The sequence below is a fragment of the Bos indicus genome, chromosome 4 (genome assembly GCF_029378745.1).
Source record: "Bos indicus isolate NIAB-ARS_2022 breed Sahiwal x Tharparkar chromosome 4, NIAB-ARS_B.indTharparkar_mat_pri_1.0, whole genome shotgun sequence".
Taxonomy (NCBI): domain Eukaryota; kingdom Metazoa; phylum Chordata; class Mammalia; order Artiodactyla; family Bovidae; genus Bos; species Bos indicus.
The window spans coordinates 7,844,601-7,860,916 of NC_091763.1; the positions used below are offsets into that span (position 1 = coordinate 7,844,601).

Sequence of the window (16,316 nt, forward strand, 5' to 3'; positions counted from 1 at the left end):
AGGGGAGGCAAGGAGACACACAGGGAGCAGGCAGCCGTCCACAGGCCGAGGAGCGAGGTCTCTGAGGGAGCCAGGCCTGCCCATACCTGGACGCCAGAATTGTGAGAAAATTAATTTCCGCTATTTAGGCTACTAGTCTGTGAGACTGTCACAGCAGCCTTAGAAAACTAACACAAAGCTGAATAGAAACAATTCACTGTTTATTCAAAAGGAATACAAGAATACATCATATTCATGTTGACTCAATAAGACCTGAACTAGCCACTGTCTCTTTTTTGCTGACACCAATGATGTTGAGACACCATGGTAAAAATAACAGAGATGTAAGAAATCATAGATTTAATCAAGAAAAGCGTAACGTGTCGTGTAATGTGTCATGCGAAATTTAACCATAAACTAGTAAATTAGTTTAATAAACTGGGAAAAACAGATACTGGAAATAGCATACAAGGCCGATCTTTCCACCAACTCAAGGCAACCAATTCTGCTTTACTCGTTTTACCTGGGAAGCACTCCGTTTCTTTTGGAGCCATGATATGACACGTTTGGGGAGAAATACGCAAGCACTGCCCTTATGAGCATGCGTGTTAACTGAATACTTACTGGCCAATAAAGTGTTCTTCCGCAGGAGCGCCTGTGCTGTGGCCTCCAGGGCGGCAGCAGAGGCCAGGCCCCGGAAGCGGTTCAGCTGGACGCAGGAGGCCAGGTCGACCAGGACGCGGCCCAGGGAGCGCAGGCGGCCGGCGCCCGTGTGGTTCAACATGGCGTCCAACTTCCCTCCTGAGGAGCATAAAACGAGGACATAGCAAGTTTTCTCGGCACAGCACGTACGGTTCCTACAGCGGGGATTATGCAAATAAGCTGCCTCATGAGAAAATTACTCGAAACAGTCCAGTTCTGTTCCATGCTAAAACTGCTGCTTCCATGCTGAGGGCAAACTTTCACAAACACTCCCTGTGATGTTGATACTTGGAGAGAAAACAGTTAAATCACAGAAGGTGAGGTTGCAACCAATGGGCAAGTCAGTAGCAGGGGCCAGAGGGAATGAAGAACCAAGGGAAAGAAGGTGAGAGACATGGGCTGCAAGAAGCCAGCTCTGAGCGAGAGGCGGCCTTGCCCGCTCTGTACTTTCTCAGGGCAGCCGGGTAGCGGGTTCTGCAATGGGGACAAGATCCAGTGTTGCTCCTGAATCAGCTCTACTGTAACTCCATGTTTACACTGGAAAGTTGTCTGAAATGTCAAAGTCTGTGTTCTCATCTGAAGTGTGAAGAAATCAGAATCCCCTATGGGATCGTCCTGAGGATTAAGCATTCGTGGGTACCTCGTGTGTGTAAGTGCTTACTGAGTACCTCCTGTTGTCATGGTTCCAGCTGCTGAAGAGGAGAACTAGGCACCAATCTTAATTCAATTCTTCCTAATGAAACTAAGCTCAACAGCTAGAAAATAGGAGGGCTGCACACTCTGAGGAGCTCTGACTGTTGGGGATTTTTGTTTTCTTGTTTTTGATAGAGAATGGCAAAGTGTTCGATTTGGCAGCATGGGGCCAAGGGGGCATTTCTGTGTTGCCGATCGTCTGTCATTTGGAATGTGTGCTCTACAAGCTTGCCCAGGAAGCTTGCCAGAAATTTCACTGTGTGTCATTCCAGAGGCTTCATGGAATAAGGAGTGACTTGGGCTCTGCAGAGTGTAGCTTTGCTTGTCTCCCAGGGACAGAACCAAAGCTGCTTTAAGTGGGCTTGGCATAGCTGAATCATTATATAACTGAATCATTATAGCTGTGTGTGTACATGTGTATTGTTAGAAAAGCAGCACCACACAAATGCCACAGGCTTCAGGGTCCCGTGCAGAGCCCTCCCTCAACCCCCAAAAGCAGCAGCATGTATGTGGAGAGAGCTCTCACTCAACAGAGCAAGTGTGCCACAAGAGCCTCTCAAGTCTTCACCATTTGTTGAGTCTGAACACTGCAATGCCCTCCCCTGCCTGACGAGGGTGCTGGGGAGTGCTGGGGGGGGCACCTCCACAGGAGAGGATGGAAACAGGACAGGGCACAAAAGCCCACCGTGAGAGGCCTGGACCAGGCCGGCTTCTCTCTCCTGGGTCTGTATCACACACAACGAGACGGAGGGAAGACACACAGGACCAAGGAGCAGGAGGTACAGGAAGGCCATGGGGTCCCAGTCAGCCTGCAAAGGCAGCAAGACTCAGAGGCTCACACAGGCAAAGGGCACAAGATTCTACAGTGATTTCAGCCAAGCTTTGCCAGGAGAAGCTGAGCATTTTTCCCATTCGATGCTTATGACTGAGGGCCTGAGACACACTAGTGTGAGCCGTGACCAGCAAGGAGACTTACTGCTAAGTCGCTTCAGTTGTGTCCGACTCTGTGCGACCCCATAGACGGCAGCCCACCAGGCTCCCCTATCCCTGGGATTCTCCAGGCAAGAATACTGGAGTGGGTTGCCATTTCCTTCTCCAATGCATGAAGGTGAAAAGTGAAAGTGAAGTCGCTCAGTCCTGTCCGACTCTGAGCGACCCCATGGACTGCAGCCTACTGGGCTCCTCCGCCCACGGGATTTTCCAGGCAAGAGTACTGGAGTGGGGTGCCATCGCCTTCTCCAAGGAGACCTAAGGTCCCCGATTTCTGGCCCTAAAAATGATGTTCAACAACTGCCTCCATCCTGATGCTTTTGGCTCTTCCAGACGAAGGCTTCCCAATATCTGGGGCCACCGCTGTTAGGGGAGCTGTCCTGGCCAGAGCAGCTCACCATCTGTGACCCTGCCAGGTGCCCCTGGGGACAAACCCTCCCTCAGCTGAGACCCACAGAAGGAAACTGAGGCCAAATAAGCACTATGCACATGAGAAGCATCCAACTGGGTTTCAGCGCCTCGTTCTTAACCTCACCAAACATTTTAAGGAAACCATCCAACATGAAAGAGAGAATTCAAACAAAATGAGTAACAAAAAACAGAAACAATGATGAAAAATGAACCTAAAGATTAAAATGACATTATTTTTTACATACAGGTGAAAGATTCAATGAAATGACAGGAAAATATCTGATATGTGAAGGACAATTGCCTGCAGACTAAAAGGATCCAATATTAAAGTATTAATGATAGTGATGGACAACCTGCTGAAGACAAACAACTAGAAAATACAGATGATTTTTAAAAATCTGTGTGAAGGCTTCAAAGAGCTTCCAGAGATACTGCCAACTTATTAGTATTCATGGACATCATAAAACAGAATAACCAAAAACCTAGAAGAAAAAAAGATGAAAAACTAACAAGAGACTCAATACATGTTTCAAAAATCTTTGGATACAATTGTCCAAAAATTAGATCAAATCAGGGAGAATTTCAGCAAAGAACTGAAAACTATTATTAAAAAAAAACTCCAGGGCCTTCTCTAGCAGTCCAGTGGTTAAGACTCTGCGCTTCCACTTCAGGGGGCACAGATTTAAATTCCTGGTTGGGGAGTTAAGATCCCACATGCCAAGAGGTATGGCCAAAAAAAAAAAAACCAACCCAGAATCAAATTGCAAGTTTAGATTGGGAAACAGGACAAATGAAACAAAGAACTCTCAGCTGAGGTGAGAATAAGCGGATTTAAAAAAAAGCACGAAAAAAAAGATCTCAAGCTGAAGCACAGAGAAAAAAAGATTAGAAAACAAGAGAAAAAGATAAAATAAGCATATGGACAAAGAAAATCTTTCATGGTGTTTAATTGGAGTTTCAGAGGAAAATTAGAGAGAAAGTTGCTCAGAAGTAACATACCAAGAGAAAATGAATAAGACTCTCCCGAAATGTACGATATCAAGAAACTAATTCAAGAAGTGCCTCAAAACCAAACCAGGAAACCCATGATGTAAAATGTAAAGTAAAACTGCTAGAAAGAAACAAAAATTTTAAATACAAACATAAGAAAATAAAGATCTTACATGTTCTCAGTAGAAAATTAAATACAGTCTCAAAACAAATCAAGCCTAAACTGACAGAATCAAGGAGAAATAGACAAATCCACAACCATAACAGGAAATATAAACACGCACTTCTTAATAGCCAATAGAACAGGCTTACAAAAACCAAGGGCACACAGGGTTGCATCCCGTCCCCACATAGAACTGTTATATGGAGAAGCCAGGCTAACCATGCAGGGGCATTAAGTCAACAAATCTGGAACAAATGAAGTCATATTGACTGTACATGCTTTGACCACCGTGACCTGAAGCTGGAAATCAGTAACATAAAGATAAGTGGAAAATCCCAAATATTTCTAAATTAAGTTATAAACCTTCAAATAATTAAAGAACCAAAAAAAAAAAAAAAACCACTTCACTGAATAATATGGAAAATAGAAACCTGTTGAGAAGTGGTATGGGTTCTCAGCAGGGTGCTGGAGAAGCATTTGGTCCCTGTGCCCCAAGGTAGCCCTAGTGGGGCTGCAGGCACACACAGTAATGAGCCTCAGTGTCGGGACAGGAAGCATGATCCTCGCCCCACAGCTCGCAAGGGAGCCACTTGCTAGTTTTCCAGAATGACTGTGTTTTCAAGTCTGCTTTTAACTATATGAAAACATGATTCAAGGCAGTAATATCTATTTAAAAATACTGTTAAACTTTCTAAGGCCATAAATCACTAATGCCTTGCCCCCCACTAACCCTCATGCTCCAGGCAGACGCAGCCCCCTGTCCCGGGCATGAGCACAGTGCTGGGGGCCTCGGATGGCCTGACACCCTTCCTCCCCTCCTGGAAGTACTTCCATTCCATCTACTGGTCCACGCTCCTGGGAGCATCCTTGGGACGCACCTGGAAAATCAGATTCTCGCTCAGAGCCTGACTCTCCTGCATGTTCACAAAACGGTTGTTGAGCATCTAAATGAAGTCACAGATTGATAAACTGTAGGCATGCAATAAACATTTGCTGATTGATGAATTTTTTATCTAAGCTTCAGATCTTCAAATCCTCAAATCAATATAAATGCTTTCAATTGACTTAGTAACTCAGTGATAGCCATTTCTTTTATAAACTTGTGTTATACCTCACAATTCATATATTTAAATCAGAACCCTTCCTTTTGAACTAAGTCCCTTACTATTCAAGCCCTGAATCAGCAAGTAAGAAAACTTCAGTTATAAGCAAACTATGGAGTATATTTAATTCAAGCTCTTCATCTAACAGATGAGAAACCAGAAACTGGGGGAGGAAGCAGTGGCTTATCTGTGTCACCCAGAAATTTCCTGGCCGGAGGGTGGACCCACCACACCATCCACCACACTTACCGAAGATCTGAAGCTTTTCAGTCAGTTTGCCTACATCAATGTGTAGCTGGCTTTTTATAAAGCTTCTTATAAATTTGTTTTTCAGGGCTTCCTAGAGGAAAACAATATAGTTTAACAAAAATAATCCCACCATTCCTCTCGTCAAATAATATTTGCTAGGTTTATCTCAAGTTTCATGATACGGGAAAATGGCTCAAAAAGTGAGTCCTCTGTAAAGGGTTTTAAAACACCCCAGTGAATAACAGGACAACATTTGCTCAGGAATTTACTTGAAAAACAAAAGTAAACCACTTAGGTTATAATTGTAAATATGCATTAAGACTGAAAACAATTTGAGTGATAGTGGTAATTATGCACTAATATTGAAAATAAGGGGCTTCCTGGGTGGTGCTAGTAGTAAAGAACCCTCCCGCCAATGAGATGTAAGAGATGCAGGTTTGATCCCTGGGTCAGGAAGATCCCCTGGAGTAGAGCATAGCAACCCACTCCAGTATTCCTGCCTGGAGAATCCCATGGACAGAGGAGACTGGCAGGCTACAGTCCATGGGATCACAGAGTTGAACACGCCTGAATCACTTAGGACACACTCATTAAAAACAAAGAATGAATTCAGTGTTGATTTTTCTTTCAAATCTTTCTAACAAAACTATTTGGTGGTCCTTTATATAAATCCTTTGTGTTGCCTTTTCCACAGGTCAGTTATAAAGAGGGGGTCATTGTTACAAAAACACTGACGAAAGGTTTCAGCCTTTTCCCAAACCCTGTCTTGAACCTGCAATATTCAAAGCCTTCTCTCTGGAAGCACGTTTCGTATCATCATGCACATCTTCTTTCACTATGGACAGTTCCAGCTCCACCTCATTGGTCAAAGGTTTCCCTGTGGAAGGTTCTCCAAGATTACTTTCATCAGCTTGATGGCCTCTTGCCTGCTTACCGTGCAGCGGGCACATGCACACGCCCACTGTGGTACCACCCACGTACTATACAAGCCACTGAGAGTGAAAATGTAGGTGCAGGGCGCCAATGCAGGATCAGCTGAAGGGAGGGGGAGCTCTGAGTGGGGATTAATTTGGGGATTTGTTAGCTCCCTGGAGAACACTGATGTTATCCTGACTTACCTTTACCAAACAACTTTATAACTTGAGGACTTCTGACAATTTTCAAATAAGAACCACCTTCTGCATTTAGCTCTTTAATTTCACAGTCGCCTCTTGTCTACAGATGACAGGACTGCGTGATGAAACCTCAGTGTCTGCTTTTTAAAAATCTTGTTTATATTCTTACCCTGCCGCTACTGCTGTTCAGTCACTAAGTCGTGTCTGACTCCTGTGACCCCATGGGCTGTAGCCCACCGGGCTCCTCTGTCCATAGATTTCTCCAGGCAAGAACACTGGAGTGGGCTGCCATTTACATCTCCAGGGATCTTCTTTGAGCACTAGCTACTCACCCACCATTGTGGAAGGCACTTTATATGTATTAGTCATTTAATCTCAGCAACATCTCCACAAAAAGATGCTTTTAATTGAAGGAAAAAGTCAGGGTTGCCGGTATCAGCAGAATACTAACCTGGCCCTCTGGGGGCAGAGCCAGACCAGCGAAGGGCCCTGACATCACTTATTGAAAGTCCAAGGATATTACAGATGCTCCTTGAATGCGATCCTGATGCTAAGAAACAGAGCCACTCACCACACTTCATGCTCTTAGCAAACAGTTCTTCAAGTGACTGAATAACTGGCTTTAATTTCTAACTTGACTACTGTGTAAACAGCATTCAGCTAAACTGAAGATTTCGCCATGAAACGGCCTCCTTGTCTTTTCCTGAAGTATGTTTGATTTACAAAGTTGTATTAGTTTCAGTTGTACAGCATAGTGATTCAGTTATACGTATGTGTAGTCTTTTACTCTTTTTCATATTCTTTTCCATTTTAGGTTATTACAAGATATTGAATATGGTTCCCTGTGCTATACAGTAAGTTGTGGTTTATCTGTTTTATATACAGTAGTGACTGTCTGTTAACCCCAAGCTCCTAATTTTTCCCTACCCCTCCACAAACCACCTGATTCTTGAGACGGACTTGGGCACTGTCATGTGCTCTCCTGCTCACATGTCTCATGCTACTTTCTAGACACTCGATTTGCTGTTTATTATCCTGCATGTAGGGCTTCCTCAGTGGTTCAGTGGGAAAGAATCTGCCTGTAATGCAGGAGCCACAGGAGATATGGCTTTGATTTCTGGGTTGGTAAGATCCCCTGGAGGAGGGCATGGCAACCCATGCCTGTATTCTTGCCTGGAGAACCCATGGACAGAGGAGCCTGGCGGGCTACAGTCCATGCGGTCACAAAGAGTCAGACACGACTGAAGGGACTAAGCACACCCACACATATTGCATGTAATCATCTGTAGTTATAGCAGAGCCCTTATCAAAGCCTGAAGTATTTACCCTATATGATTCATAACAGAAAATGTCTCCTGATCTTTATGTCAGCAGACGAACCCACGGGAAAACAAAAAAGAAAGCAGTAACAGCCATACCCACCACAAGAGCATCACAGACCTCCAACTCCAGGAACGGAACCGGCCAAGGCCCACTGCTATGCTTGGAAATCCTTGCCCAGAGGCCACACCTCCCCAGGCTGCTCTCAGCCGTGACCATCACCAAAGTCACGCCTAAGAGCCACGGCGCCCTGACACAGGAACCTGTCCCCTGGTAACTGACTTCAGCTCAACAGAGGCACTCACCAAACACAGGGACTGGCGGGGCCAATTCCACCCGGCCCCACAACCCACATCTTGCAGGGCCAGATCTGCTGACTGGGGACCCAGCACCCAAACTCCCCTGCCTCGCCAGCCTCCCCTGCCTCCCCCTGCCTCCTCTGCCTCTCCTGCCTCCCCAGCCTGCCCTGCCTCCCCTTCCTCCCCTGCCTCCCCCTGCCTCCCCAGCCTCCCAGCCTCCCCTGCCTCCCCTGCCTCGCCAGCCTCCCCTGCCTCCCCTGCCTCCCCTGCCTCCCCTGCCTCCCCTGCCTCCCCAGCCTCCCCTGCCTCCCCAGTCTCCCCTGCCTCCCCAGCCTCCCCTGCCTCCCCAGCCTCCCATGCCTCCCCAGCCTCCCCTGCCTCCCCAACCTCCCCTACCTCCTCAGCCTCCCCAGCCTCCCCTGCCTCCTCAGCCTCCCCAGCCTCCCCTGCCTCCCAGCATCCCCTACCTCCTCAGCCTCCCCAGCCTTCCCTGCCTCCCGTGCCTCCCCAGCCTCCCCTGCCTCCCCTGCCTCCCCAGCCTCCCCTTCCTCCCCTGCCTCCCCTTCTTCCCCATCCTCCCCAGCCTCCCCTGCCTCCCCTTCCTCCCCAGCCTCCCCTTCCTCCCCTGCCTCCCCTGCCTCCCCAGCCTCCCCTTCCTCCCCTTCCTCCCCTTCTTCCCCAGCCTCCCCTGCCTCCCCTGCCTCCCCTGCCTCCCCAGTCTCCCCTGCCTCCCCAGCCTCCTCTGCCTCCCCTGCCTCCCCAGTCTCCCCTGCCTCCCCTGCCTCCCCAGCCTTCCCAGCCTCCCCTGCCTCCCCTGCCTCTTCTGCCTCCCCTGCCTCCCGAGACTCCCCTGCCTCCCCAGCCTCCCCTGCCTCCCCTGCCTCCTCTGCCTCCCCTGCCTCCCGAGACTCCCCTGCCTCCCCAGCCTCCCCTGCCTCCCCTGCCTCCCCTGCCTCCCCAGCCTCCCCTGCCTCCCCTGCCTCCCCAGCCTCCCCTGCCTCCCCTGACGCACCTGCCTCCCCATCCTCCCTTACCTCCTCAGCTTCCCCAGCCTCCCTCTGCCTCCTCAGCCTCCCTGTCTCCCCAGTCTCTCCTGCCTCCTCTGCCTCCTCTGCCTCCCCTGCCTCCCCAGCCTCCCTTGCTTCATCAGCCTCCCTTGCTTCATCAGCCTCCCTTGCTTCATCAGCCTCCCTTGTTTCATCAGCCTCCCTTGCTTCATCAGCTTCCCCAGCCTCCCCTGCCTCCCCTGCCACACCTGAGTCCCCTCCCTCCCCTCCCTCCCCTGCCTCCCCTGCCTCCCTCTGCCTCCCTCTGCCTCCTCAGCCTCCCCTGCCTCCCCTGCCTCCCCAGCCTCCTCAGCCTCCCCTGCCTCCCCAGTCCCTCCTGCCTCCCCTGCTTCCTCAGGATCCCCTGCCTCCCCTCCCTTCCAGCCTCCCCTGCCTCCTCAGCCTCCCCTTCCTCCTAAGCCTCCCCAGCCTCCCCTGCCTCCTCAGCCTCCCCAGCCTCCCCTGCCTCCCCAGCCTCCCCTGCCTCTCCCTGCCTCCTCTGCCTCCCTTTCTTCATCAGCCTCCCCTTCATCCCCATCCTCCCCTGGCTCCCCCTGCCTCTCTTGCTTCATCAGCCTCCCCTTCATCCCCAGCCTCCCCTGCCTCCCCCTGCCTCTCTTGCTTCATCAGCCCCCCTTGCTTCATCAGCCTCCCCTTCATCCCCAGCCTCTCCTGCCTCCCCTTGCCTCCCCAGCCTCCCTTGCTTCATCAGCCTCCCTTGCTTCACCAGCCTCCCTTGTTTCATCAGCATCCCGACTCCCCTGCTTCCCCTTCCTCCCCTTCCTCCCCTGCCTCCCCTGCCTCCCCAGCCTCCCCTGCCTCCCCTGCCTCCCCAGCCTCCCCAGCCTCCCTTGCTTCATCAGCATCCCTTGCTTCATCAGCGTCCCCTGCCTCCCCTGCCTCCCCAGCCTCCCCTGCCTCCCTTGCTTCATCAGCCTCCCCAGCCTCCCCTGCCTTCCCCTGCCTCCCCTGCCTCTCCTGCCTCCCTTGCTTCATCAGCCTCCCCTGCCTCCCCTGCCTTCCTCTGCCTCCCCTGCCTCCCTTGCCTCCCTTGCTTCATCAGCCTCCCATGCCTCCCCTGCCTCCCTTGCTTCATCAGCCTCCCCTGACTCCCTTGCTTCATCTGCCTCTCCTGCCTCACCAACCTCTCCTACTTTCCTGCCTCCCTGCCTCTGCCTCAACACCTCTTTCCTTGACAAAATCCTCACAGATGCAATCTCATCTCAGTATCTGCTTTGGGAAGGACCCAGATGCAGAGACATCTTCTCCTACGTACCAGTGCTTTGGTGCTGCTGCTGCTGCTGCTGCTGCTGCTGCTGCTAAGTCGCTTCAGTCATGTCCGACTCTGTGTGACCCCATAGATGGCAGCCCCAGGCTCCACCATCCCTGGGATTCTCCAGGCAAGAACACTGGAGTGGGTTGCCATTTCTTTCTCCAATGCATGAAAGTGAAAAGTGGAAATGAAGCCACTCAGTCCTGTTCGATTTACATAATCTAAATCGCTTCACAGTTCAAAACTGTGGTTCTTTCCTCCCTTCACAGGTAAGAAGCCCAAGGCACAGAGAAGTTCAAGATCACACGGCAGTGGGGACAGGGCTGGGAATCCAAGACTCTCCAGCTCTGAGTCCCTGCTCGGGACCACCTAGAACTACACGTCTGGTGGATAAGAAACAAACCAAACAAGAACAAAATGTAGGTATATTTTCTCAAGCTCAAGTTAGAGCGACACAGATGCCCCAGAAAGTTATCATGTGACCTACCTTGATTAAAGTTTTGTAATTAGTGATTGTCCTTCTCTGAAGAGGTTGAGACATTTGAAGCTAAAGTCCATGATTTTTTGGAATACATTATGTTCTCAATACAGAATATTAGGGAATGAAGGGTTTAACAGGCCCACAGTTCAAAAGCATGCAAACCTTCCAAAAAGCTTTCAGTTGGCAGGGCTGATGAACTGGAATCGGGAGATTTAGATTGACATATATACACAATTGATAACTATGTATAAAATAGATAACTAACAGAACCTACTGTATAGCACAGGGAACTCTCACCAATACTCTGCGGGAACCTAAATGGGAAGAAAATCCAAAAGGGGGGATATACATATATGTATGCCTGATTCATTTTGCTGTACAGCAGAAACTGATGCAGCAGTGTAAAGCAAATATATTCCAATAAAAAACTGAGACCAAGGCACGAGCTACTTGTCTCCTCGCATGGCCCTGAAATAAACCGTTCTCTGCTCAAAAAAAAAAAACAAAAAAAAAAACAGCTTTAAGTTAATATGGAATTTAAAGCACAAATAAATATTAATGAATTATTGATCATTCTCACAGCAGTAAGATCTTACATGGGCAAAACAACTGATCATTTACAAGAAGTTTTCTCGCTTATCCAATTTTACATCAACATTACTAGTCACCCGGCAAAGCCAAGCCGCAGGTGACTCTCTAGCGCCCTCTGAAGGAGACCTCTGGTTTTGCAGACACACCTGGGGTCTCCCAGCCTTTGGTGGCAAAGGAGCCACCCCTCACCTGCAGCTGGTGGAGCATCTGGCCGTTTCCGCTGCTCTGAAAAATGCTGGACGCACTCAGCAGTGTTTCTGACAAAGTCTTCAACTTGCCCACAAAATCAAAAGTATGATTTACCTGCAAAATAAAGCACATCAGGGTGTGTCTCTAGTTCAGCTGTGTTGCACTGGGCAGATCCTCCAGCCCTGTGGCTGCCACAACAAGGAGATACACATTGTGTGCAACTTGGCCATCAGAGCAAAGATCTTCCAAGGCCACACGTCACCGGATAAGGTGACCGTGCCAGTGCCCCTTCCTCCAGGCTCCTTCCACTGCACGTTGCCCATCTGTTCACCATGGAGTCTCCAGGGTACGGGTCACTCTAAGAATGAATGTTCCAGTATACACTGGCTAAATAAGACAACATCTGCCCACACGTCCTCCTCAACCATACATTCTCAACTAGCATCTATGATCTGGTTTATGATACCCAACTCTAGGAGAAAGCAAAACTGTTTCTAATTAGAAGGATAATTTTTTTTATTTAGAGGATAATTGCTTTTTTTGTGTTGGTTTCTGCCATACAGCAACTCAAATAAGTCATAACTATATATATCCCCTCTCTTCAAGCCTCGCTCCCCATTCCCATCCCATCCCACTTCTCTAGGTTTTCACAGAGCGCCAGTTTGAGCTCCCTGTGTCATACAACAAATTCCCACCAGCTGTCTATTTTACACATGGTGCGTAATGTTTTTACATTACAATGCTACTCTCTCAATCCATCCTACCTACTCCTTCCACCGCTGTGTCCACAAGTCTGTTCACTAAGCCTGTGTCTACGTTTCTTCCCTGCAAATAGGCTCGTCAGTACTATTTTTCTAGATCCCATATATCTGCATTAATTACAGTATTTGTTTTTCTCTTTCTGACTTACTTCACTCTGTATAATAGGATCTAGGTTCGTCCACTTCACTACAACTGATTCTCAACTCATTTCTTTTTATGGCTAAGTAGTAGTCAATTACATATATGTATCACAACTTTATCCATTCTCTGTCAACGGATATCTAGGTTGCTTCCATGTCCTGACTATTGTAAACAGTGCTGCAATGAAATCTGGGGTGCATATATCTTTTTGAATTGTGATTTTCTCAGGGTATATGCCCAGTAGTATGAAAGTGTTAGTCACTCAGTCACGTCCAACTCTTTGCAACCCTGTGGACTGTAGTTTGTCAGGCTGCTCTGTCCATGGAATTCTCCAGGCAAGAATGCTGGAGTGGGTAGCCACTCCAGGGAAATAGAAGGGGAAAAAGTATAAACAGTGACAGATGTTATCCTCTTGGGCTCCCAAATCACTGCAGACAGTGACTGCAGCCATGAAATTAAAAAACGCTTGCTCCTTGAAAAGAAACCTATGACAAATCTAGATGGCATTAAAAAGCAAAGACATCTCTTTGCCAACAAAGGTCCATCCAGTCAAAGCTATGGTTTTTCCAGTAGTCATGTATGAATGTGAGAGTTGGACCTTAAAGAAGGCTGAGCACCAAAGAATTGATGCTTTTGAACTGTGGTGTTAGAGAAGACTCTTGAGAGTCCTTTGGACAGCAAAGAGATCAAATCAGTCAATCCTAAAGGAAATCAACTCTGAGTATTCACTGGAAGGACTCATGCTGAAACTGAAGCTCCGATACTTTGACCACCTGCTGCGAAGAGCCATATCAATGGAAAAGGCCCTGATGCTGGGAAACACTGAAGATAAAAGGAGAAGAGGATGTCAGAGGATGAGATGGTTAGACAGCATCCCTGACTCAGTGGACATGAGTTTGAGGAAATGCCAGGAGATGGTGAAGGACAGGGAAGCCTGGCACGATGCAGTCCATGGGGTCACAAAGAGTCAGACACGACTTACCAACTGAACAACAATGCCCAGTGGTGGGATTGCTGGGTCATATGGTAGTTTTATTCCTAGTTTGTTAAGGAATTCCCGTACTGTTCTCCATAGTGCCTGTATTAATTTACATTATCACCAGTAGTGCAAAACTCTATTTATTTATTTATTGCTGCTGGCAGAGCAAATGAGCATAAGGGTTTTGTAAAATAATTTGGTATCATAAAAAATATTCATAGTCACTGACCTACAAAAAACTTCCTTGCCTTTTTCTCTCAAAATAAAAGGATACTGTCCTAAGGAAATAATTGAAATGAAATACAAAGCTATACCCATGAAGATGCCTCTGTGTGTGTGTGTGTGTGTGAGTGTGTGCACACTTAATCGTGTCCAGCTCTTTGCAACCCTGTGGACTGTAGCCTGCCAAGCTCCTCTGTCCATGGAATTCCCCAGGCAAGAATACTGGAGTGGGTTGCCATTTCCTTCCCCAGGAGATCTTCCTGACCCAGGGATCGAACCCGCATCCCTTGTATCTCTTGCACTGGCAGGTGGATTCTTTGCCACTGAGCCACCTGGAAAGTCCCATGAAGATGCCTATGGCCACATTACTATATTTCTATATCAAAAACAGTCTAAATGCAAAGAGATAAGATTAAAGAGGGTTTGGGAGTCCAACCACACACCTCTGAGGTCACAAGGGCACAGGTCACGCCAGCTCAGGGGCTGGAAAGAAGCGAGGGGCTCCTGCTGCTAATTCCCACCAGGAGTCCAGGACAGGATGAAGCGCTCACCAGCACATGGCTGCCTCTGCCGCCTACTGCCCTCCCCGCCCTGCACGTGTGCCCACCCTCTGCTCGGCTGCTGGGGTCTGAGCCATAAAGGGAGGTGCAGCCTGTCCATACGCCTCCCCTCTGCCTTCACATGACCCTGGGAGGTGTGGACCCACATGACGTCTGTGGGTAAGTGTGAGCCTCTGTTCCTAAGGATGAGCAAGCATGGGAAACACCAAGGGGCACATGAAGAGATCCTTCTATTCAAAAGACGAGGCCAGTGTATGCATCAGAATAAAGGTCTTTATCTGGAACTGATTTAGGGTAAGACAGGAAAAAAATGTATGAAGCAACTACTGTGTATTTCAAGAAACATCCAGGAGCACAGAGGAGGTGGTGAGGAGGCCGTGATGACACGGGAACGACCCCACAGGAAGAGGTGCAACCCAGAGGCTGAGCACAGGCTCGGAGTCAAAGCAAAGGGGACAGCCTGGGGACTGGTCTGGAGCCATAACACAGACCCCACTCCAGCCCTCAGAGGAGGCTGGAGACAAAGAAGGAAAAGGACAAGTCAGAGACAATCAAGACAGATGCAAGAGATCTAAGCCAGGGAGGACTCGGAACTCAGAGCAGAGAAAGGGCTAGATAACAGGCCCAGTTATCACAGGAAGGGGAAAACCACTGCTGAGTCTGCACATCTGAAGACCATTTCTGGTTTTGTTTTTTTTTTAATTAAAGTATGGTTGCTATACAATATATATAAGTTACAGGTATACAATATTGTGATTCACAATTTTTAAAGCTTATACTCTATTTTAGTTATTATAAAGTACTGGCTATATTCCCTATGCGGTACAATATACCCGTGCAACTTATTTCATACATAAGAGTCCGTACCTCTTGCTCCCCAGCCCCTGTTCCACCCCCTCTCCCTAGTGACAACCACTAGTTTGCTCTCTATATCTGTGAGTCTGCTGCTTTTTTTAAGGGTTGTCTTTTTATTACTGTTATTTGCACTGGATCTTTGTTGCTGCACACCGGGCTGTCTCTAGATGCAGTGAGCAGGGGCTAATCGTCACTGCTGTTCGCAGACTTCTCATTGCGGTGGCTTCTCTTGTTGCAGAGAACAGGCTCTGGCACCCTGGCTTCAGTACTCTTGGCTCTCGGGCTCCAGAGCACAGGCTCAGCAGTTGAGGCACATGGGTTTAGTTGTGCCTTAGTCTCTCCACAGACAACAACTACGATTCCACAGGAAGCGGACTCTTCCCGGACCAGGGATCAAACCCATGTCTCCTACACCAGCAGGCAGATTCTTACCCACTGCAACACCAGGAAAGTCCTGCTTCTCTTTTGTTATATTCACTAGTTTCCTTTTTTTTTTTTTTAGACTCCACATTTAAGTTCTTGTCTTTCTCTGATTTATTTCACTTAGCATAAAAAACTAAACAAATCAGCAAACAAAACAGAAACACACTCAGAGATTCAGAGAACAAACTGGTGGTCTCCAGTGAAATAGGCAAAGGCACAGACTTCCTGGAGAAGCCCTCCCCACTTCAGGCAGCAGGACTGGAAACTACTGGAAGCCTCATGGGCACCAGATGAACCGAGCAGATCAAAATAACAGCACAAAGCCTGTGATGATTAGACGTCCCTGGAGTCACAGCCTACGAACAAGGCTGAGACCTGTGTGTTAAACCTAAACAACAGACTGTCTGCAAAAATGAAAGGTATTTCTTACAGTCTCTGAACGCAACAGTCAAAATGCCCACAATACAACCGAACATCGCCTGCTGCACACAGAACCAGAGAACTCACAAGCCGTCAACTGACGCCAATATTGAGACAAAGCTGATGCTGGAACGATCTGGCAAGTATTTTAAAGCTGTCATCATAGAAATGCTTCAACAAGCAATTCAAAATTACCTTGAAGCAAATTAAATAGCAGAAAATCTCAACAAGAAAATACAAGTTATTAGAAAGACAGATAAGCACAGGGCAGTACAGAACTGGAAAACGCCGTAACAAAAAGTATTTTAAATTTGCCAGATGACCTCAAGTAGAAGAGTAGAAATGACAGAGGACAGGACC

General features: G+C 48.0%; 1 protein-coding gene across 2 annotated transcripts in view; it reads right to left on the reverse strand.

Annotated features, from left to right (window-relative positions):
- The window catches only part of ABCA13 (ATP binding cassette subfamily A member 13), a 335,950-nt gene that overhangs the window by 256,948 nt on the left and 62,686 nt on the right, over positions 1–16,316 (reverse strand). For both annotated transcript variants that reach the window (XM_070787451.1, XM_070787452.1), the window contains exons 14-16: positions 11,595–11,708; positions 5,281–5,371; positions 604–780 (exon numbers count right to left, since the gene is read on the reverse strand). In XM_070787451.1, coding sequence (XP_070643552.1) covers positions 604–780; positions 5,281–5,371; positions 11,595–11,708 — 382 coding nt within the window. The remainder of the gene's footprint in view (positions 1–603; positions 781–5,280; positions 5,372–11,594; positions 11,709–16,316) is intronic.